Below are 24,710 nucleotides of genomic sequence, written 5' to 3' on the forward strand. Positions count from 1 at the left end.
AACCAGAGGCCATTTGTTCAGTGGAGATTTTGCCACTCCGAAGGAAACCCGAAGTTTGCCCCAAACCAAAGGCCATTTATTCATTGGAAATCCGAAGTTTGCCCCAAACCAAAGGCCATTTATTCAGTGGAAATCCGAAGTTTGCACCAAACCAAAGGCCATTTATTCAGTGGAGATTTTGCCACTCCAAAGGAAACCCGAAGTTTGCCCCAAACCAAACGCCATTTATTCATTGGAAATCCGAAGTTTGCCCCAAACCAAAGGCCATTTATTCAATGGAAATCCGAAGTTTGCCCCAAACCAAAGGCCATTTATTCAGTGGAAATCCGAAGTTTGCACCAAACCAAAGGCCATTTATTCAATGGAAATCCGAAGTTTGCCCCAAACCAAAGGCCATTTATTCATTGGAAATCCAAAGTTTGCCCCAAACCAAAGGCCATTTATTCAATGGAAATCCGAAGTTTGCCCCAAACCAAAGGCCATTTATTCAATGGAAATCCAAAGTTTGCCCCAAACCAAAGGCCATTTATTCATTGGAAATCCGAAGTTTGCCCCAAACCAAAGGCCATTTATTCAGTGGAAATCCGAAGTTTGCACCAAACCAAAGGCCATTTATTCAGTGGAGATTTTGCCACTCCAAAGGAAACCCGAAGTTTGCCCCAAACCAAACGCCATTTATTCATTGGAAACCCGAAGTTTGCCCCAAAGGCCATTTATTCATTGGAAATCCGAAGTTTGCCCCAAACCAAAGGCCATTTATTCATTGGAAATCCAAAGTTTGCCCCAAACCAAAGGCCATTTATTCAATGGAAATCCGAAGTTTGCCCCAAACCAAAGGCCATTTATTCAGTGGAAATCCGAAGTTTGCACCAAACCAAAGGCCATTTATTCAGTGGAGATTTTGCCACTCCAAAGGAAACCCGAAGTTTGCCCCAAACCAAAGGCCATTTGTTCATTGGAAATCCGAAGTTTGCCCCAAAGGCCATTTATTCATTGGAAATCCAAAGTTTGCCCCAAACCAAAGGCCATTTATTCATTGGAAATCCGAAGTTTGCCCCAAAGGCCATTTATTCATTGGAAATCCAAAGTTTGCCCCAAACCAAAGGCCATTTATTCATTGGAGATTTTGCCACTCGCTAGAGATTTTGCCACCCCCTTTTGTTTGGACCCGAAATGAAAAGCAACCGAATTTCTTCCGAAAAGCCGGACAAGTTTCGGATTCCGAAGTGTTTTTTTTTTTTTGCAAAGGCAATAGTCGAAAAGGCCGGCATCGACCCCCCCCCCCCCAGCGGTTCCTTGCCTTGCCAGCCCCAAACCCCCCAGCCGGGACTCTCTCAACAACGCGGGCAAACGGAGGGAAACCAGAGTCTGGAGGCAAAGAGGGGGTTGGAGAATTGGGGGTGGTGGTGGAGAAAGCGGGGTTTTCTCAACACGACAGCCGCTTTGCCCTGCAATCGTCGAGGGGCTCCGAGGGGGTCCCGGGCTGGGCCACGAAGGAGAGGAAGCAATTATTTCCCCCCAAAAGATAATTGAATTAGAAATCAAAAGGAGATCCCCAAATAATAAAAAAGGGGGGGGGTAGAAGTATAATCGATTTAAGAGAGAGAAGAAAGGGGGGGGGCTTTGATGAGAAATGGTTGGGCAACCAAACTGGTTTTGGGAGCCGCTTGGAAATGTTCTCTTTCCCAAAGGGGCCTGTCCCCACCGAGAGACTGAAAGCCACAGAGGGGGAGGGGAGGGGAGGAGGGGAAGCGACGCAGGGAAAGTTTGCAAACCCCCCCCCCCGCCGGAGAAAAGGCCTCGGGAGGGCAGGAGGGAAGGCGCGGTCCTCTGCGGGCTTCCTCGGGAGTCAGGAGGGGCGCGCGAGGCGGGTGGGGAGTCTGGCCCAGGGGACCCTCCGGCCGCCGCCCCCTCGGGCCTCCCCGCCGTCGCCTCCTCCCCCCTCCTCCTGGACCCCCAGCCCGACGAGGCCCGCCGGTGCCGGGGGGCGGCCCGAGAGCGAACCCGCGTCTTCCCGGGAGGGTCCCCCCGCGGTCCGATCCACAAAGCGGTGCGTTGGTTGGTTTTCCTGTTCTTTCTTTCTTTCTTTCTTTCTTTCTTTCTTTCTTTCTTTCTTTCTTTCTTTCTTTCTTTCTTTCTTTCCCTCCCTTCTTCTCTCTCTCTCTCTCTCTCTCTCATTAAAGGGTGGGGGGAGATGAAGACTGGGGATCGAGTCCCGGGACAGGCGGGGGAGGGCGAGCGATGGGGGGCGGGGGGCGTCCGCCCCGGGGGCCAGCGGCTCCGGCCCCTGCGCCCAGCCGGGCAGAGGGGCGAAGGGAGGCGGCCAGGGGGCGCGGGGCGAGGGGCGCGGGGGCTCCCTGCAGGCCCCGGGCGGGGGAGCCTCTCCCGACGGGGCCGACCTGTTGCCGGCCGGGAGACCCCCAGCGCGGACGGAAGGACGGACGGGAGCGCCCCCCCCCCCACGGCGGCCGGGCGGCGCGGAGCCCCCAGGCCCCTCCGGCGGGTCCTCCTGCCCAGCAGGGTGGGTGGGTGGGGTGGGGGTCGGCCCGGGGTGGGGGAGAGGGGGAGAGGGGGGGAGGGGGCGCTCTCTCTCTCTCTCTCTCACCTGCCCCGCGCAGGGCAGGGGGGCCCGGCGAGGCCCGGCCGGGGCCGTCGAGACCGCAGCTCGGGCCGCCTCGGCGTCTGGTCCGGCTGCTCCGGGTCCGGCGGGCGGGTCGGTGGGTCCGGGGTCGCCGTCGGGCTTGTGGCTGTGGGGCGGGCGGCGGCCGCGCGGCTTTGCCGGGGCCCCCGGGCGCGCGCCGAGGCGGGGGCGGCCCCCCGGCCCCGCCCCGCCCAATCCCGGGCCGCCCCGCCGCTGAGTGGCGGCCGCCCGGGCCAGCCGCGGCGCGGGGCGGAGACCCTCCCCCCCCCAACCCCCTCCCCCTAACCCTCCCCCTGGCGCGCTTCTCGCCCTCTCCGGCGCGCGCCGCTCCGGCCGGGCCCCCCTCGCCCCGACGGGCCCACCCCGGCCGGCCGGCGGCGGGGACGGGGCTGGGGAGCCCCCCCCCCCGCGAGGCCTCCCCCCCCCTCACACGGCGGGGAGAGGGACCCTCCCTCAGGAGGCCGCGGGGCGACTTGGCGCCTTCTCCCTGAGGGGAGGCCGGGGACCGTGAGGGAGGGTCTCCCCTCTGCGCGAGGGAGGGTCTCCCGCTTGTGAGGGGGGCTCTTGGGCGCCCTGAGGGAGAGCCTCCCTCCCCCGCGGGGGGCTCAGTCTGGGGCGCGCCCTCCGGCCCCCTCCCCCCCCGCGCGTCCCCACAGGGCGCCGCCCCTCGCGCCCCTCCCGGCCGGGCAGGAACGACACCCTCAATGCCCGCCTCGGCCGGCCTTTCCGCCCTCGCCGGCCGCCCAGGCGGCTTTGGGAAGCGAGGGCGGCCCAGTCCGGCCCGGGGGGGGCTCCCGCCTCCCTCCCTCCCTCCCGCCGGGGACCCTCTGCGTCCCCCGACGGCCCCTCCGAGCTCATCCGGCCCCTTCCTCCGGGGGAAACCGCCGCGGGAGTCGTCGCAGGGACTTTTGCGCCGGGAAAGAAGAGTTCCTTTCCCGGGCGGGCCGTCGGGGAGCCCCGTGGCCCCCGCCTGGTGGCAGAGGGGGCCGCCCCGGGAGCCCCGGAGGCTGGAAACGACCACCACGGCAACACACACTCCCCTGCCCCAGTGCGCCCCCTGCGCCGGGCCGCGCGCGCCCCAGCGGCCCGGGACCCCGCGTCGGTCCCCGCTCAGGTGGGCACCGGCGCTTAGGAAGGAGACCGAGTCCATCTGGGGGGGGGATCGCGCGCCCCTCCGCCCGCCCCTCGCTGGACTCGCTTGCGTGGCCTCGGGCACCTCGCCGCGGTTCTCAGGATCCGAATTGACCTCGCAGTACATTCACCCGGGTGGGGTGGGGACACGGGGGCTTGGACGGGCCCGGGGCGCTTCGCTTTGGATCGGAGGGCGCCTCTCTGCGCGTTTTCTGCACGCCCCGGCCGTCGGGATTGGTCCGGCCCCAGGAGGGGTCCCCGAACGGTTCTGCCGACGCCTTTCGCCGCGCAGAGAGCCGGCACCCACCGGGGCGCACCGGCGGACCCTTCCTTTCTCACCGGCGCACCCGCATAAAAAAAAGAATAACACGCGTTCACACAGCCCGGGTGCCATACCTGCGATACGTGGAGTCCCCTTCTCATACATATTAATAGGCTCTAATCCCCTACAAAGGACCCCCGCCCCTAGAAGTAAAGTTTTAACAGGGGGAGCAAAAAACAAAACAAAACTTCTAAACGCGTAAAGAGGAAAGTGAAAAGGGAACTGTAATTATCACGGTGCAAAAAATTAAAACAACAACCACAACGAATGAACCGGTTGCTAAGAAAACAAACGAATGGGGAGGGGGGGGGGGTCCGGAGAGGACCGGTGGCCGTAGCATCAAAGAGAGGCTTTCCCCCCTGCCCACCCCCCTTTGGTGAGACCCTCTCCTTTGGAGTCCCAATGAAACACGGTAACAGAATACCAGGGAAAGCACACAGTTTCTTTAACTGCTTCTCAAAAGGATCCGGGAGATCTTCTTAGGACCTTTAATCAGGCTTTGGGGGCGCTTCTTTTGTTGATCTCTCAAAATCAACTCCTCCTAATTGAAGTTGGAGCTGAAAGCGACCTAATGTTCAAAGGGAGCCACCGCCGGGCCGGCGAAATTGCATCTCCCCCTCCCTCCTCAATCCCCTCCCCGTCGAGGGGGGGGGAACATCTAATCAAAGGGGGAGGGGGCCAGAAGAAAGAAAGAAAGAAAGAAAGAAAGAAAGAAAGAAAGAAAGAAAGAAAGAAAGAAAGAAAGAAAGAAAGAAAGAAAGAAAAGAGGAGGGTTACAAGATCCTTCTCCAGCCCACAAAAGTCAGCGACACGGGCACTTCTCGGCGGAACAAAAAGCCGCCCCAGCTCATTCAGAAAAACAGACGGGGCAGAGGGGGGGGCAGTGCACCCCCCCGGGGGCCACTCTTCTGGCTTGAGTCGAAGGGCCGAGGACCCTCCAGCCCCCCAGCCATTGTCCCTGGAGGAGACCCCCGGGGACATCTGAGCGCAGCGCCCCTTCCCAAGCTAAGGAGGAGATCGAGCCCCAAACCGAGATTTCTCTCTCTACGCACGGGAGGTTTTCGCCTCGGATTCGATGCACATTCCCCCCACCCCCATCCAAATTCTCAAAACTCAACAATAAGCCCCCCTATGCAGAGTTTTGAGAATTGGGATTGGGGGGAAATGTACATCTAGAGAACGTAAATCCAAGCCAGAAACCTCCCCTGCATAAATGGCCAACAATAAAGCCCCCCCCCCCTGCAGACTTTTGAGAATTTGGATGGGGGAAAATGGGCATCCAGAACAGCAAACCCAAGGCAAAAAACTCCCCATCCGCAAATGGCCAAAAATAAAGCCCCCCCCCCCACTTTCAGAGTTTTGAGAATTGGGATCGGGGTGTGTGCATCGAGAGAGAGGCAAATCCAAGCCCAAAACCTCCTGTGCATGTTGAGTTTTGAGAATTTGGATGGGGAAAAATGGGCATCCGGAACAGCAAACCCAAGGCAAAAACCTCCCCATCCGCAAATGGCCAAAAATAGAGCCCCCCCCCGCCACTTTCAGAGTTTTGACAATTGGGATCGGGGTGTGTGCATCTAGAGAGAGGCAAATCCAAGCCCAAAACCTCCTGTGCATGTTGAGTTTTGAGAATTTGGATGGGGGAAAAATGTCTGGCCCCCTATGATCAGTTCCACCCTTTACCTCTTCAGAAAGATTTTTAGGCGGGGGGGGGGACAGGAGGGTGGTGTGTGCGTGGGGCGACGGGGGAGGGGGGAGAAGGAGGGAAAGCTGCCCCCGGCCCGCCTCGCCTCGGCCTTCCTTGAACCCAAGCCCGGACCTGGCAGGCTCCGGAGCTCCAGCTGATGCGCTCCGGTTTGCAGAAAAGCCCGCAGGATCGAGCAGCGCTCCTTCCACCCCCCCCCCCCCAAATGCACTGCATTGCCTTCCTCTCTCTCTCCCTCTCTCCCCCTGGCTGGCTCCCCCCCCTTCTCCCCCCCCCTAATAAGAGTATTTGTCTAATCCCAAATTGCGGGCGCCTTTCCCCGACGCGCCGCGCATAAAACCCGGGGATGGAGGGCAGGAGCCAGGCGCGGCCAGCGGCGGAGAAGCCCCGCAGCCAGTGGGGGAGGCTGGGCCCGGGAGGGGGGAGCCGTCCGGCCGTCGGGGCGCAGGTAAGGACGGCGCGGGACCCAGGATCGGGGCCAGGGCGCCGCGCGGCTCCGGGGGACCCTGGCCGCGGACCCAGCCTCCGGCGCGCCCTCGACGGGCAGGATCCTGCGCCTCGGCGCCCTCCCCGTCGAGCAAGGAGGCCTCCGAGGCGCAGGATCCTGCCCGTCGAGCCAGGCGGCCCCTTCTCAGGATCGGGCGAGGGTTGGATCCCGCGCAAGGGCCGCTTTCTTGGGGGGGGGGCAGCGACAGGCGCCGTCCTGGGGCAGGCGGACCCGACGGGGCGCCCTTCTTCCCGGGCTCACCTTTGGAGGGGTGCAAGAGCGATCCCAGGCGACCGCGAGGGCTTCCTTGGGGGGAAGCCGAGGATCGGGGCCACCCTTTTGGCCAGAGCCCACGTTGTTGCAAGGAAGCTTTCCCTTTTCCTTCGAGGAGACCTCCTGCCACAACCCCGGTGGGGTGGGGTTTGCAGGGGATGTTCAGTTGCAGCTCTTTTTTGGGGGGGGGGGCGGTTTGGTTTCCCAGCTAAACTGGCTCCTTACGTCTCCCCCCCCCACACACACTGTTTGAGAGCCAGGTTTTCCCAAAGAAGCCCCAACCAACCAACCCCCATTGTGGGGCTCACAAATTCAGGCGTTCCTGCAACGCTCAGGGCCAGCTAGAAGAGGGGGGGATGGATGCTCCCCCCTCATCTTTTACTGGGGGTGGGGAGACCTTGATCTACCCAGCAGACACCCCCCTTAAGCCTTTCTAGTGTGCCCCAAAGAGCACCCAGGCAGGCCAGGTACAAGACGCCCTCCGTGCAACCCCTGGATTAGGACCCATCCAAGGAGGCATGGAAGCAGCCACCCATCGGGTGCCACAGAGCTCTTCTTCAGGCTGTGGGTTGCAAAAGAGCATTTTTAAAAGGGTGGGGGGAGAGCAGATGTGTCAGCCCTGGAGGTGGACCTCCTGAGCTAAGAGAGGCTGCAGGCTTGCACAGAGTCAAGTTGGGGGATCGGGGCCCAGCTAGTCCTCTCCTGACCCAGCTCCCCCACTGTAGAAAGCAGGAGCGCCCCCATCATTTGAAGCCAGTCCGAGGGGGACCTTCCTGGTGCAGTCACCCCAGGAAAGCAGCCAGAGCGACAGGGGCACCTCCTGGAAAGCCTTGGAAGCAAATTCACCTCCTTTCCCCCCATCTTTCTCGGGCCAAATGCAAGGCCAGCCCAGTGAGATTTGTCTGCTTTGCTGGCAGCCAGGAAAAAACTTGGAGGTGGGGGGTGAGAGAAAGGGGGGGGAAAGGGGGAGGAGAAAAAGAAACCGGGGAGGGGAGGGTGATCCTGGCCCAAATGGCTTCCATTAATCCAGGGAGATAAGAGGGTTCATTCGCTGTACCCACACACCCTCGCGATGCGTCCCTCCAAAGGCACAAGGCATCGGTCTCTCCTATTTACACTGGCGCCGGTTATCATTTTAACCGGATTATTCCCCATGTGGATTTTTGTAACATATCGGGGGATTCTTCTGGCAGCTCTGGACTGTTCCCCCCGCCCTCCCCAGCTGGATCTGGGGAGCCCCTTCCCTCTCCAACTCCCCCCTGGTATCCTCCCCATCACCTGAGCCAGTTGGCTCGCGGAGAAAAGTAAATCTACCCTCTCTGCATGGCCGCTCTGGATTCCGCCCCCTTGCCCTTCCTGGAAAGTTACCCCAGCCCCCACAGCCAAGGAGTCGTCAACAAAAAACAGAGGGCAAAAAAGGAAAAGGGAGGGGTGGAATGGCAATTTCTTGTTAAGCCAATTCACATTCAGAAGTACAAACTCTTAACCTAGTTGTCAAACTTAATGTGTGTGTATATATGTACGGCAGATATGCTGAGAAGGGTTTACGCATCGTTCCCTTTTTACACACACACACACATAAACATATACGCATATCTATATTGCCTATATATATATATCTATAGGCAATATATATGATATATTTATATTGCCTATAGATATATCATACTGACTTGTTGAATAGGGGTATCCCAACAGGAAAGAATCCAGGTTCCAGAGCAGGGGCTGATGGTCCGATCGGAATAGAAAATTGCGTGAAGCTACCCCCTCTCTCTACCGAAAGACAACCCAACCCCTCAGATAAAACTTTGCCTACGTTAACAGATTAAAAGAAAAAAAGGGCCTATTGGTACATATACAAACTCTTTCCCATTCGCTGTGTATGGAATGCCTCCAAAAATGGGGCCAAGGTACATATAAGCCCCAATAAACCCCACCTCCGTCAAAGTAACTCAGAAAAGTGAAGGGAAACTGGATAAACTGAATGTTGTGAAGATGTTATCTCTTGTCAATAATCACTATTTCTGTTTCTGAAGAACCCCAGAGAAAGATTAGGATTTTATATTACTATTATTAATATTATTTTTTGGGGGGAAGGGTTTTGTTAGAAAAGCAACCGGCAGAGTAATGGTAAGAAAGAACCAGCTTTATTGAAAATTTATACATGACTCAGTATTGTAATAAATAAAAAGGTAACAGTTTCCACCAAAAAAGAAAAAGAAAAAAAAGAGCAGGATGCTAGATTAAGGAAATATTAACTTGCAAGGGAATTTTAGAAACCATGGCAAGAGAGACTCCTGATGGGTACAGAATAAATATTAACAGCATTGTGGAGCCAAACTTCAGAGGTATTAGAACATGGAGAATAGGGAACTAAACTTAGGAGGCAAATAAATAATTATTTTTTCTTTTTTTTAAAAAAGTATGGAGCGCCTCTAAAGAAGATTTTTCCCCTCTGTAAACTGATAGCATATCAGTCAGCATCATCAGGACAAAAAATCTCTTTAGATCAACAAGGGCTCTTGCAAGCTATGGGGTTAAAAACCTGCCCTCTGACAAGCAAACCAAAAAAGCTTTGTAATTAATACTTGTAATAAAAATGTAAAACCGCCGCTGAAATAAACGTCTGTAAATATAGCATATTTTAATACATGGTCTGAGTATGATCTAACTATAAAATTTTAGGTAGCATATTAAATATTACACATGGCAGGACTAGATGAAAAAAAATTCAGAATAATTGCTTGTCTTTGTTCTTCCTCTACACAATGCTATCATTTAAAAATTCTTTTGACTCCCCCCCATTGTAAACATCTCTGATGTTACCACAATACACATTTCTTTTAAAATAATTTTTAAAATCAAGCTCACAAGTAAATCTTAAGTTTGAAATAATATTGCTTAAATGGAAAAGGGGCGGTAGTGGTCATAAAATAATTCCGGGTGGAGCTGGTCTACCAAAATGGAAGGTTTAACATTTTCCAAAGTGTACTTATGGTTTTGTTGTTTTCCCCCCCAGTCTTGATTGCCTGTATTTCCAAAATGTAACAAGAGTTAGGTTATAAAACACGACAGCATGCCTGTGAAGGCCAGTTACTGAAGGACACACTTCTCTTCTTTCTTGGCCATCTTTCCTTTGTTTTGCTCAAGAGTCCTTTCCAAGTGTTCATCTTCTTCTTCAGCCCTGGAAAATCAAACCCCATGGTGGTCAGTTTCCCTAATAAACGTTCCCACTTCGCACCACAACACCATAAGTTCTGCAAGGGACCCCTCCGGAATTCAGAACCCAAGTATTGCTCCAGGGGCCAGGACGTGCCTTTTGCCCAGATGGGGTGGGAGATGGCGGGACCTGCTGGAAGCTAAGCTAAATACTCACGGAGTATTTTTTAATTTGATAACTTCAGTTTTGGATTGCTGAGCTTCCTTCAAAGTTTTCCTGCTTAAATGAAAGCTAAAACAATCAGATAAATCTAGGACTGGGCAAGGGGGGGGGGGGAGAAGGTGACTCCCTAAAGAGATACTGCCAAAACATCAAGAGCTCAAACTTACTGTTTTTCTTGAGCATCTAAGTCTCTGACCAGCGCATCGCGTTTATTAACGAGAATAACAAGTTCGTCTAGCAAAAGCTGTTCTCGCCTTTTCTGGGCTTCGGTCTTTTGCCAGTCTGAAAAGAAAAGAAACTCAGAAATGTGTACCTTGAAAGTTTAACTTTTATATAATCTATAAAAATCAGTGTCAGATTTTTGGACTTCACAGTAGACTCCTCTTCCTTTACAGGAACCACTAAGGATTGAAGAATGTCACTCATTGTACAATTCTCTGGATTAAACTATCACGTCCTTCATTTGACTTTTACATGGCTGCTTGAGAAACCAGGTATATTATTTTAATATTCTGTCCAATATATATCTATATATTTTCAAAACACCTCTGTTAGATTTTGGGGGAGTGTTTATAAACCACCCAATTCTAAAATAGCCTGTAAACAGATATAAACCGAACTGAATTTATATTATAATTTGTTGTTTTGAAATTAGGAACACCCCGTGATTTGCATTATTATTTATCCATTCCTTAATTCAGAGTGTCTAGGCAACCGACGCCCCCCACCTGTCTGTGTGCATGGGGATTTGTTTTTGTATGGGGGGGGGAATTACGGAGCAAAAAAAATCCCCCAAAGCAAATGCAAAAAAAAAAAAAAAAAAAAAAACACCCTTCCCTTAATCTGACTCGAGCTTCCTCCCCCAAACAGCATATTCTTTGCTAATTTCTTCTTGGCTACATCTTAGCGGCTGCAAATGTCTCACACTGGGCACCAGATGCTTCGGAATAACTTTAAAAGTAGGTATCGGATCATTAGCATTTTTCTTTTTGAGGTTAAAAAAATACATCTGCTCGACAATATTACGTAGCTCCTTTTGAAACAGTGCAAACTGGAATCGTGCATAAGAGCCGGATCTTCGGCCTTTATTGAGGGAACTCTTCCACATTCGTTTGCTAAAGTTAGCCTTAAAAAAGAAAGAAAGGAAAAAGGTACAAAAAAGCTGCGCCGGTTTCTTTCCTTGCTTTCATTTTGCTTTCTTACTCTGGAATGTCACTGAAGAATGCTCCCTCTCACCTATATAGGTTCCCCGCCCCCTCTTTCGGCAGCCCATTGTTGTCTGTCACTTCCCATAAGCCAAATAGTATCAGTGTTTGATTAAAAAAAAGGGCAGCTTTAACGCTGGAACACTCCCCAAAGCGCCAAAACCCGGGGCTCTCCGGGCCAGACTGCCAGGGCCTGTAGCTGTCAATCAGCCGCCAGTCTGCCCCGCCTCCCTCATTAGGAAGGTAAACAATGGAACGAAGGAGAAGTCGATGATGAGGAAGATAGTGGAACAAATGACAAGCAGGAGGGAAACAGGACACTGGCTTTTAAAAAAAGGAAGGGGGAAAAATCCATCCCTTTCTGACTCACGCCGCGGTCCTCGGTCCTCTCTCCGCCATCCACTTTCCAAACAGAAAAAACAGGAGGAAGAAAGTGCCAGCCCTCCTGGATTTCTCTCTCCTCTCCCCATTGCCCTGGGCAATCATGTTAAAACTCACATGGCTGGTGCTTATTCAGATAAACCTAACAATGCAGACCAATGGTTACCATGTGAATCTTCGTGAGCCACACAAGAATGCGCTGGTTCAAATCCCCCTCCAACCCCCTCCAAAGCAAAATTTATTCAAGGCAGCAAACTGCTCAGAAGCTGCATGAAAGCGAGCGGCGCCGGAGTGGATTCGGCCATGTATTTACAAATTAAAAATTAGATGCAGCCGCGTCCAATAAAGGGTAAGGACAGAAGTAAAAAAGCCAGGAGTGGGTGACGTGTTCTTTGAAGCACCCCCGCCCCCGTAAATGCACTGTAGGTACAAATTCACAAACTTGCAAAGAGAAAACAACCAATATCTGAAAAAACAAAAAACACGGCAACCGACCCATATCCTTGCATAATGCATTTATAAGAAAAGACCCTAAAGTTCTTAGCATAATTTTTTTTGTTACCACCCCCAATGTTGCAACTATTCAACAATTAGCACTAAAGTCTTGGAAGGCGTTAGAACCCCCCTCCCTTAAAATTCTTGATTTATTAGAAACCCATTATTTGTTGAAATCTTGCATTTAAATACCTATCTCCAGAACAGCAAATCAAAGCAGAGGCTACCAACATCTATGGATGTAAAAAAAAATAATGTACAAAAAGCTGACGCTGTTTTTCTCAAACTGTCCCTACCATATTTAATTGGAAATAATTCCATACATGTCAGAGATTCATTTCCATGTAAGCGTGTTTAACAGAACTGCAATCAAAGCCCGTTTCTGTTTAAACAAAGGCTCCTTTTATGGAACAAATGAGCACAGAATTACTTGAAATTTGTTAATTAAATGGTTGATAATCAGATTTAATTTTCTTCACCCCCCTATGTACTTCATGACATGGTATTTTGGAATTACACACACAAAGTAGCCTAGCTCTGTCTTTCTCTTGCTAACAGAGAACACCAGCTTTTCTGTCTCAACTGATACCAGCCCAAACCTAGTTCTGGAAAACGACTGCTTTGGACTAAAGAATCATAACACGTGCTGCCTTCCATATTTTTTTCCAGATAAAAAAGCAAATAAATCTCACCATCTCTACACACCACAAGGTGTTAGATGTAGAAATAGCCTCTGCCAGACAACTTTGCAGTTCATATCAGGGCTAAGTTACTGAAGTCGCAGAAGCCCAGGTGGAAATAGATACGGGCCAGGTTCCTTGCTCTGGAAAACTCTGCCCTTTTTCCTTTTGGCCTAACGCGTGAACCACACCACTGTAATCTTTCTGACTGCAAAGGTCTAAATTTTGTTAAGCTGAGAAAGTCAGTCTACTATTAATTTCTGACATTTTTTTCTTCACATGTAGCACTATCTTGATATTGGGATGCAAGTCGAAGGAACTTGATTGACTTCAGACGAACTTACTCCTGAGCATGCTGTTTAAGAACTAGGATTGCCAATCTCCAGGAAGGGCCTGGCGATCTCTCGGAATGACAACCAATCTCCAGATGACAGAGATCAGTTCCCCTGGAGGAAATCGCTGTTCTGGAAGGTGGAGCCCTATAGCATTATACTGCACTGAGGTCTCTTCCCTTCCCAAACCCCACCTTCCTCAGGCTCCACCCTCAAAATCTCCAAGTATTTCCCAACCAGGAGTTGGCACAATCCTATTAAGAACTGGTTTCAAGCACACCTTTACAAGCATCTCAGTCCATCTACATAGAGGTGATATGATAACCATCTTCAGATACTTGAAGGGCTGTCATATAGAGGAGGGTGCTGAGTTGTTTTCTGTGGCCCCAGAAGGTCGGACCAGAACCAATGGGTTGAAATTAAATCAAAAGAGTTTCCGTCTAGACATTAGGAAGACCTCCGGTCAGAGTGGTTCCTCAGTGGAACAGGCTTCCTCAGTGGAACAGGTGGTAAGTGCTCCTCCTTTGACCTGTTTCCCTGGAGGTTTTTAAGAGGAGGCTAGATGGCCATCTGTCAGCAATGCTGATTCTATGACCTATGTTATGATTCTATGACCTATGCAGAGCATGAGTGGGAGGGCATCTTGGCCATCTTCTGGGCATGGAGTAGGGGGTCACTGGGGGTGTGGGGGGAGTAGTTGTGAATTTCCTGCATTGTGCAGGGGGTTGGACTAGATGACCCTGGTGGTCCCTTCCAACTCTATGATTCTATGATCCATGTGGAATTAGACTCCACTGACTTAACTGCGTTGAGGTGATCATATGATGTGATTTTGAAGTTTAGAAATAAAGGGGGGAAATCCCCTTAGTAAAGCTCCTTGCCACAGCAAGAAGAATTGTTATTAGGGGGCAGGTTTCAAAGAACTGTGATACTAATTCCAGGAACTCAAGTAGGCTTTTGTCCTGTTTCATTTCAATCAGCAGTTTTTCTGCTCCCCCCTGCAAACTACCTTTGAAACTGAGGGCATTTCGTGATATGGCACAATGAAGTAATGGGTAAAATAGTGAATAAATAATGAATGTAAAGGAAGATGGGGGGGCAGACAAAAGGTAGATAGGTCGATTGGTAAGGTTGCCATCTGCCAGCTGAGGCCTGGAGATCTCCTGGAATTACAGACTACAGAGATCAGTTCTCCTGGAGAAAACAGGTGCTTTGAAGGGTAGACTCTATTATACCCTGCTGTGGTCCCTTCCTTCCCCAAACCTTGTCCTCCCTACACTCACCCCCAAATCTCCAAGCTTGAGTTGGTAATCCTGTAATGGTTGGGTGGGGAAGAAGAGAAGGAAGCAGGGAATATTGAGGATACAGGGGCTGCCAGGAGGATGGAAAGAAAAAAGTGTGGGGAAGGAGATACAAGGACCGCTTTGGTGCTTCCCACAAGCCCTTGCAGGTTGGGCCTGGCCTGGCTAGCCCCACACAACTGGGCCCAGTTCAGCCAGCACCATGATAACTGGGCCCAGCCCGATGACTGGGGCCATGAAACTGGGCCAGAGTTAGGGTTGCCAACCCCCAGGTACTAGCTGGAGATCTTCCACTACTACAACAGACCGCCTGGTTACTACAATCAGTTCGCCTGGAGAAAATGGCCGCTTTGGCAATTGGACTCTATGGCATTGAAGTCCCTCCCATCCCCAAACCCCTCCCTCCTCAGTCTCCGCCCCAAAAACCTCCCACTGGTGGTGAAGAGGGACCTGGCAACCCTAGCCAGAGTTTTCCTGGGGAGAAGCTGCCAGGAGGAAGAAAGGAGGGAAAGATCCTTAATAGGGGACCCTGACTGCTTCCCCAGGCTGTGTGCCAGTCAATGAGCGCCGTCTAATTTTAATGCAGAGATTGCTTGGTTTTAATTGGGGGTAATTTGTATGTTTTTACTGTATTTTATGGGGTTTTATTTCTGATGTTAACTGTCCTGAGTCTGGCTTTGGCCGGGAGAAAGGGCGGATATAAGTCTAAAAACAAACAAACAAAGCTAAAGACAGGTGTGGCAGCTAAAAGTAGGTTGGCTGATGGGTGGGAAGGAGAGAAGGAAGCAGGAAATGGGAGAGACTATGGGGGCTTTCAGGGAAGGGAAAGAGGAAAATGGTGAGGGAGGGGGAAATGAGATGCCCCCTGCAAGTTCTTGTGGGTTCCCACACCAGCATGGTGTAGTGGTTAAGAGCGGTGGTTTGGAGCGGAGGCCTCTAATCTGGAGAACAGGGTTTGATTCCCCACTCCTACACATGAGCGGTGGAGGCTAATCTGGTGAACTGGATTTGTTTCCCCGCTCCTACACATGAAGCCAGCTGGGTGACCTTGGGCTAGTCACAGCTCTCTTAGAGCTCTCTCAGCCCCACCTACTTCGCAGGGGGTCTGTTGTGGGGAGGGGGAGGGAAGGTGACTGTAAGCCAGTTTGATTCTCCCTTAAGTGGTAGAGAAAGTTGGCATATAAAAACCAACTCTTCTTCTTAATTAAAAACAAAATATGCTGAGATTATGCTTGTTGCAAGTTTAAAAAAATTACCTGCTTTTGTCCTCTTGTAGACACCCAGTCCTGCTTAGATCATCACACGTTACTTTATGTGAAGTAACTATTTTGGGGTTGCAATTTTAAGCACAAGCACACATTTCTAAACAAGCTTATTTGAAATCAGCGGGGTTACTCCCAAGAATGTGATTTTATGGACTGGGGTACAGGCTGGGCTTAAATCTAAATACTTGGGCAACTGGCTAATGCAATCACCGTCAACGTCAATTTTTTCAAAGAATTACACAGATTTAAACATTCTGCGTTGAATAAAATCAAGTTTTCAAAACTCAGCTAGAGAGTGCTTCACTTGTTTTTACTTGCTGTTTTAATTTTTTTGGGGGTGGGGGGAAAGATAATTACTTCAAAAAAAGAAAACAGATAGACGCATCTGAGCAGAAGAGGGGGGGAAAAACACTGTAATGAAAAATGCCAGAAGTTCTTCCATTTACCCAAAAAGAAAAAAAGAAAAACCTTCAATCATGTCACTATAAAATAAGCCTTGCACTTTTGATGAAAATTAACGCTAGTTTTGTAAAGAACACATTGGGGGATTGCAGCGAAAGCCTTATCTTTAGTTCCAGTCAACTAGCAATCCTGAAAGAGTTTGCATCATCATCAGAGGAAGCCATTTGATAGGATTCTACTGCTGAACCTAATCAATCTATGGAATACTGCGGCAGCGCCATGTAACAAAGCTAAAATAGATTTACAAATGGGGTTTTAGGGGATAAGCTCCTCCACAGGATTACATATTGATTTTAAATATAAAAAAAGCTTATCATATAAACCATAACTACAAAAATAGTGAACCTATGCATAAATCCTTTTAAGAAGAGCACCCACTTCAAACTCGAAGCCAAGAAGGAAATCAAGATGTACGGAAATTCTAAAGGAGATCCATTTCTTGGCGGGGGGGGGGCATGCACACACAACAGCCCCCCTTCCCAAGTGTGCAAAATACAAGCTTTATCTTTCTAAGGAGCCATTAAATTTGAACAAGAGGGGTGGATGCATACAAGGAGTATGTTTTTTAAGTCCAAAGAGCCTCAACACTCAGCTGGCAGCCTGTAGTATGCTTCCGCGCCTGCTTGATTCTGCGTGGGTTTCAGTCTGTTTATGTAAAGCAGGTAAGGAGACATGGGGCCACCTCCACCCCCCCTTTGAACATGTAACCAGATAATATTTAGTGTATTCTTTGCAAAAAAAAGAAGAGCAGCCGGTGACCCAGAACATTGCATGTGTTGTGCCAGAAATGCCTCGACGCTCCCAAGGGCTACTCTACTGCAAACACATCCATTCTAATATTTTGGCTTACAAGACTGTCTCTACTTCGCTTGAATGTGGTAATGATCAGTAGATCTATGGAACTGTCCCCACACTGCTTTGAGAAGCGTAGAGGACCAGGGACCAATAAAGCACCTCTATCTGCAATCAGCAGGCCGCTACCTTTCCTCCTGTCATCGGCAAACCGAGTAAACGCGGTGACAGATTATTTTTTTTTCTTAAACAGCGTGGTTACGTGTGGCAGATTTAAGATTTCCTCAGACGGTAATCGTTATCGCGCGACATGTTTAAAGAGACGTCGTTTGAACAACTTCTTCTAACAAACGTTGTCCCTTCTCCTCTCACATATACAAACAATGCAACAATTGCAAATACGGGTACATGAGGTAGAATCATAGAGTTGGGACCACCAGGGTCATCTAGTCCAACCCCCTGCACAATGCAAGAAATTCCAAACTACCTCCCCCCGCCACACCCCTAGTGACCAAAAGGATGCCCTCCTCATCATCTGCCCAAGGTCATAGAATCAGCATTGCTGACAGATGGCCATCTAACCTCTTCTTAAAAACCTCTAGGGAAGGAGAGCTTACCACCTCCCGAGGAAGCCTGTTCCACTGAGGAACCGCTCCAACTGTTAGAAAGTCCTTCCTAATGTCTAGACGGAAACTTTTTTGATTTAATTTCAACCTGTTGGATCTGGTCCGACCTTCTGGGGCAACAGAAAACAACTCGGCACCATCCTCTATATGACAGCCCTTCAAGTACCTGAAGATGGTTATCATATCCCCTCTCAGTCTTCTCCTCTTCAGGCTAAACATACCCAGCTCCTTCAACCTTTCCTCATAGGACTTGGACTCCAGACCCCTCACCATCTTTGTTGCCCTCCTCTGCACACGTTCCAGTTTAATTGATAGGTATTCGCTATCAATTAACTAATTGGCTGTTGGAGTCTCTGCCTCTCTCCTTCATGCAATGAAACTTTTAAATCTTTTCCACAAGAATTATTGTCACAAAGAAAAGATCTGCCTTTTGGTTTCAAACTGGGACCGTCAGGTAAGGACATAATGGATGGACGGAAAGTGCTGCCAAGTTGCAACCAACTTTTGGTGACCCCTTAGGGTTTTCATAAAAACATAAGAATATAAGAAAAGCCACGCTGGATCAGACCAAGGCCCATCAAGTCCAGCAGTCTGTTCACACAGTGGCCAACCAGGTGCTTCCAGGAAGCCCCCAAACAAGACGACTGCAGCAGCACCATCCTGCCTGTGTTCCACAGCACCTAATATAATAAGGCATGCTCCTCTGATACTGGAGAGAATAGTCCTGCATCATGACTGGTATCCATTTTTACTAGTAGCCATGGGTAGCCCTCTCTTCCATGAACACGCCCACTCCCCTCTTAAAGCCTTCCATGTTGGCAGCCATCACATCCTGGGGCAGGGAGTTCCACAATTTAACTATGCTTTCAAAACAACTTTCAAGACAAGAGATGTTCAGAGGTGGGTTGCCACTGCCTGCCTCTGCGTAGCAACCCTGGGCTTCCTTGGTGGTCTCCCATCCAACTGCTCAGCAGGGCTGATCTCGCTCAGCTTCTGAGATATGACAAGATCTGGCTAGCCTGGGCCACCCAGGTCAGGGCCAAGCATATAAAGCCTGAGGTAATCAAACTGCACTGGTTCCAGTTTGTTTCTGAGCTCCATTTAAGACACTGGTGTTAACCTTCAAGCCCGACATGCCTTTGGGTCCACACTATCTAAAGCAGGGGTGTCAAACTCATTTGTTATGAGGGCCAGATATGACATAAATGTCACTTGGTTGGGCCGGGCCATGTGTATTATAAATTTAATGCTCGGTACCGGAGATACAAACTTTATAGAAGACACATAGGTGGCTTTGATGGGCAAGCTCTTGCTCAAGATAGTTTGGGTTTTAAGAAAGGGGATGACCACCCACCTGTGCATCCCACTGGAAGTAATGGACAGCATCTTCACTTGGATGTGCATCTGCTTTATGATGGCAGTTCATAAAAACAATGGTTATCTGAAACACTGTACAAACCATGGGGCGGAAAGGTGGAAAATCCTGTACAAATAAAGAGACGGGTTCTGTACATCCCTATTTCCTGTCTTTCCATTTAAGTTGCGTAATGCAATAATGAATGAGGAATTATCCTCTGGGCAAGTTCAACAACTTGTTTCAATTTAGGGTGAGGTGTAGTAATCGCTGTATCACCAGTCCTATGTTATATATAATATACCCTTATGTTAGCTTCAAAGACGTTTGTTGCAGATGGACAACCCAATACTTATGTCCAAAACTGCTGGGCATCTGTTTAACCAGATGAAACATAATACAGATTGAATATCCCTTATCCTGACTGACCCGAAAACCAGACTTTTTGAGCCAGCATTTAGGCATTACTCACAGGTATTACCCTCAGCAGCACGCTAGTTTGCTTTCTGATGGTTCAATGTAAACAAAATTATTAAAAATATTGTTTAAAATTACATTCAGGCGATGTGTCTCAAGTTTATATAAAACATATATAAAACAAATTAATTTCATGTTTAGACATGGGTCCCATCCCCAAGATATCTCATTATGTATATGCAAATATTCCAAAATACGGAAAAAATCTAAAATATGGATCACTTCTGGTTCCAGGCTGTCTGGATAAGGGATACCCAACCTGTAATGAGTAACCCTACGCTAAACCAATTTTGGTGGTGGAAAGTAAGTGGGTAAATTTCTAGTGGTATGTGCGCGTAAAGTGCTGTCAAATCACAACTGACTTATGGTGACCCCCTCATGGGGTTTTCAAGGCAAGAGACAGGTTCAGAGGTGGTTTTGCCTGCCTCTGCGTATCAACCCTGGACTTCCTTGGTGGTCTTCCATCCAAGTACTAATCAGGGCTGACCCTGCTTTGATTCTGAGATCTGAGGAAATCAGGCTAGCCTGGGCCATCCAGGTCAGGGCAGAGGTGGTTTGCCATTGCCTGCCTCTGCAAAGCAACCCTGGACTTCCTTGGTGGTCACCCATCCAAGTACTAACCAGGACCGACCCTGCTTAGCTTCTGAGATCTGATGAGATTGGGCTAGCCTGGGCCATCCAGGTCAGGGCAAAAGACATACAGAGGTGCCATTGCCTGCCTCTGCATAACAACCCTGGACTTCCTTGGTGGTCTCCCATCCAAGTACTAACTAGCGCTGACCCTGCTTAGCTTCTGAGATATAATGAGACTGGGCTAGGCTGGACTATCCATTGATATAGTCTGAATAACTTGAGCCAAAATGTGACCAAGACACACCTTAAACAAACCTTTCCATTATTAACCATTGTTATAATAAGGACTGCAATACAAATGAAACAGCACTACATATTTTTTTCTGGCTCTGACTGCTAACCATAAAATTACCTTAGCCATCCTTTAAAAAACTTCCTTGGTGTTACTTCATACTTTCACACTGGAAATGCTTGGAAAATTGAAGACACTGAATTCTCCGAAAGGAGATGCCTGGGTACCAAAACTTTATTTTCATTTTTGCACTTAATGATTTAAACTGCCAAATCACACTTTAGAAAGCGGTGCCCATATTCTGGATTTAGCGTATATTCAGGGTTCCTTTAGCTCGAGTTTTGCCAAGAAACTACAAAGAGCAGGATTAGAAACATAGCCGACACATCAGGCCTTCTTCTCCCAAAACTTATGCTTCCAGTGATGTCTCTGAACTAATTAGAATTGATTTATTATGGATCAGGTACCTTATCAGGTGAAGAAAGAAATTACCATGGACAGTCAAAGGGTTAAGAGGTCAATATAGAATAGCAAAATCAATTTGCATTGATTAGACAAAAGGTCCATTTTACAGAGCTCAGAGGATTAACTTTTAAGCAAACATCTTTGAACTGTAAAGACAGAATTTGTGTCTGCAAACTGTAAGTAGAACAGCTTCATTTTTTAAAAAAAACTTGGTATATTTAAATAAGAAAATAAGGTAAAGTAGTGGTTTGACCTATCTGAATGTTTACTTTTATTTCTGAACCCTCCACAGGATTATTGTACAATTCCTTTAAAAGCATTATGAAGAGTAGGCAATTGTTTAATTCATCCCTTATGTCAATCTGTTCGTGGGTTTTCATTCAGGTGAGGTGACCGGCCTCTCAGAGACTGAAGAAAATATGCCCAAAGGATTGAACTAATCCTGTCATTTCATCTGATGAAATATTTACTTGACACATGCATGGTACTCTTTTTTTTTTTTTGGGTAACGAGGCCTTGCCTCCCCAACAGAAGTACGGTTGCTAACAAATGTGTAAGATGCGGAAATAATGGTCTCCGTTCATTGTGCAGCAAGGGCCAAAACATTGCTGCGGCATCAGAAGTTTCCCTTTTCGAAATAAACAAATAACTGGGGAGAGGGGAAAAAGCCGACCTACTCTGTACCTCCCCGCACCGTTTCTTTCCCAAGTTCATTGTGAGGGGCTGCGTGCCTTTGTTTACACAGGCATTTTGGGAAATTCATGTAAGGCCTAGAAACGGGTGCTCTACACTTCGGTTCCTGTAGACCAGTGGCTCCCAAACTTTTCGGGCCACCGCCCCCTCGATTCCACAAACTCAACCCCAGCGCCCCCTACCCTATCCTATAATAAGCATTGTTCAAAATACGCGTTTGCACGACTCACTAAAGAAGATAATAACAATAAAATTTCAAAACAGTAACAATGGCACATCTATTCAAAATCAAATTCCTCGGGAGGTGGTATGCTCTCCTTCCATGGAGGTTTTTATGAAGAGGTTAGATGGCCACCCGTCAGCATTGCTGATTCTATGACCTTAGGCAGATGATGAGAGGGAGGGCATCTTGGTCATCTTCTGGTCATTGGGGTGTAGGGGGGAGGTGGTTGTAAATTTCCTGCATTGTGCAGGTGGTTAGACTAGATGACCCTGGTGGTCCCTTCCAACTCTATGATTCTATGATTCTAAAACCTCTTAGCTGAAATTTATTCCACAAAACGGATGGAACTTGATCCAGTGGGTACCAGCACTTCAAAGTCTGGAAAACAATTCTGATAGTTTCCACCAAATTTGCCAGCATGGTGCCATAGCTTGATCTACTATAAATTAGCGAACAGCACAGTTGAAGGGGCCAGCCTATAGAGCCCCCCTGCTGCCCTCTTGACTTTTAGTGTCATCCTAGGTAATTTCACCACCCCATGGGGTGGTACTGCCCACTTTGGGAACCACTGTTGAAGACCCACCCTGTCAATGGCGGCGTTTTTTTGTGGCGCAGGGGAAACGTCCCCTCATGCAGCAGGTTTAAACTTTTGTCAGAGGAGGGCTTCTTGCACTGGGGAAACAAAACGCTACCCTCGGCAGAACCTATCCGTGGGATCCAACCCCTCTCTTTTTCTGTTACATTTCCAAGTGGGATTCTGTCACAATACTTCCACCATCCTTTTTGGCAGGAAGTCTTAGGTTTACAAACAAACAACAAACCTTGTCTTACCTTCAATGGCAAGCATTGCTCTTAACTCTCGGTTCAGCAGTTCGTACCGCCTTTCTAGGTCGTGTTCTTTCTCCCTAGGCAAGTGGCAAAAAAGTTCATCAATATGTTAATTACTAAATCATTAAACGCTTTTAAAAAACCCTTTAATTTGCATTGATTTTTAGGACTCATAACTGACTTTTCTCTTTAGGTTTAAGCTACTCTAAACAAATGATACACAAGAACAAAGCTTTTTAAAAGGCAAACTTAGTGTTGTCAGACGTCCTTTATTTCCGGAGGCACCACAAATTTTAAAGGATTGTCCCCTTCCCTAGCACAATGTACCCCTCAGGACCCAACCGTTTCCCCTTGTAAAAACAACAAAAAAAACCCCCAAAGTCACATCTCCATCATATGCTGCAGAGTAGGCAAGAATCCAGAATGTCAAGTTTGGAAACATGCAGAATGTTCAATTTCTTTAACTGTACTATTATGAGCCCCGTGGAGCAGAGGGGTAAGATGCAGTACTGTAGTCCAAGCCCTGAGTTCGATCCCAACGGGAGTTGGTTTCAGGTAGCCAGGTCAAGGTCAACTCAGCTTTCCATCCTTCCGAGGCCGGTGAAATGAGTACCCAGCTTGCTGGGGGTAATGGGAAGATGACTGGGGAAGGCACTGGCAAACCACCTGGCAAACCACCCTGCAAACATAGTCTGCCTAAAAAACGTTGGGATGTGACGTCACCCCATGGGTCAGGAATGCCCCGGTGGTTGCATAGGGGACTGCCTTTACCTTTACTATTAGAAATAATCAGTACAATTTTGTGTTAGTATATAACATTAGGGAACAGACATACATATGTATGAACAAACATATACACATATTCAAGTTTACTTATCAAAAGAACAAAATTCTAGGTGCCCAAAATGTTATCCCGGTTGTGTCTGAAATAGCTGTCCCCCATGCCTTTAGACCTATCAGGTAACAGGACTATCAGATATAAATAAATGTAATATTTTACACAGAAAAGAAATAGATGACTGTTTGACTGTAAAGCATAAATGTATACTTCATGGCACAAGTACATAAATGTGAAGACATGAATGTGTGTTGCCATGGAGCAAAGTGTGAGAATTGCTCCTTTTGAACTTTGTCTTTTTGGAAGGGGGATGCCAGGGTTATTATTATAGCGCTTGCTCTAATTCTTTGGCGCGGCTTGCTTATTTTAATGACAAGAGCAAGCGTGTGACTCTTCTGGACGGTCCCAAGTGAAACTCGGCATATACCTTTCAGCCTGATGCACCGGCAGTCTTTGTGTTGGCACAGGAGGGTTATGTCTGGCAGAGGAGGTAGATGAAGTAGATGCACTTTGGACATGACAAAGTGAGGCAGGAAGCGCCCATCCCTCCTGTCCCCCGCCCTCCATCTATATACTTACAACAGAGAGAGCTGATTCATTCTCCTTATTAAGGCATTTTTCTTGTTGACCAGCATGAACCATTCTTGCATCATGGCTTCTTCCTCCTCAGTATTTCTCCCTATTCAAAAAGCAGAGACATTATTTAGTTAGAAGAAAACGAAGGTTAGAGTAGAGTCTGCCACTCTTAACCACTACACCATGCTGGCTCTCTAGACATTATACTCTGATGACAACATACAAAACGGCTTTCACTGTCCTTAGACAGTTCTCTAGAGCAGAGGTTCCCAAACTGTGCTCCAAGGAGCACTTGGCACTCCGCGAAACATCTCCTAGTGCTCTGTGAAGAGATTGGAAAGAAAAACACTACTGTCATTCGCTTTAGTATACAGGTGCTGTGTGAAAATTAGTGCTCCGTGACTAATTTCTCTCCTGAAAAGTGCTCCCTGACTCAAAAAGTTTGGGAAACTCTGCTCTAGAGGATGACCACAAGATAAAGTAAGGTATGAAGAGATACTGCCGGATTTTGTCCCACATCTGTTCAAAGGCCTCAGTCAGGATGTAAAAAGACAGAGGTGTTCCAACGCATGCGCACGGGGGAATTTCAGCTCCTTGACCATCACAGCCTCCTACAACCACTGGAAAGCAACTCTCAGAGTCTGAAACACCCTCCAGAACATGAAGGGGTGAAGGGTTGGTCTTGTACTGAGGCAAGGTGAAGCAGGCAGTGGATTCTGGAGGGTAGCAACCCAAGTCTCCTTCACCACCTCACCCACACTTCTGCCTGCAGCTTGCTTCTGCCCACCCTGACCTTATACCTCTGCCCCCCACCTCTCCTGCCTGTACAGATGCCAATGCGGCCACCTCTCCTTACTCCCTCACTGCCCAGGCATCCTGAATCATGGCAAGAAATGCAACACGTGATCAACATA

General features: G+C 48.8%; 1 protein-coding gene across 6 annotated transcripts in view; it reads right to left on the reverse strand.

Moving 5' to 3' along the window:
- Positions 1 to 9,615: 9,615 nt before the first annotated feature.
- The window catches only part of EHBP1 (EH domain binding protein 1), a 313,110-nt gene continuing 298,015 nt past the window's right edge, over positions 9,616 to 24,710 (reverse strand). For all 6 annotated transcript variants that reach the window (XM_056856272.1, XM_056856271.1, XM_056856269.1 and 3 more), the window contains 4 exons: positions 23,800 to 23,899; positions 22,386 to 22,459; positions 10,106 to 10,220; positions 9,616 to 9,740 (listed from right to left, as the gene is read on the reverse strand). In XM_056856272.1, the coding sequence (XP_056712250.1) occupies positions 9,650 to 9,740; positions 10,106 to 10,220; positions 22,386 to 22,459; positions 23,800 to 23,899 (380 nt within the window). In that variant the 3' untranslated portion in view covers positions 9,616 to 9,649. The remainder of the gene's footprint in view (positions 9,741 to 10,105; positions 10,221 to 22,385; positions 22,460 to 23,799; positions 23,900 to 24,710) is intronic.

The sequence above is a fragment of the Euleptes europaea genome, chromosome 10 (genome assembly GCF_029931775.1).
Source record: "Euleptes europaea isolate rEulEur1 chromosome 10, rEulEur1.hap1, whole genome shotgun sequence".
Lineage (NCBI taxonomy): Eukaryota > Metazoa > Chordata > Lepidosauria > Squamata > Sphaerodactylidae > Euleptes > Euleptes europaea.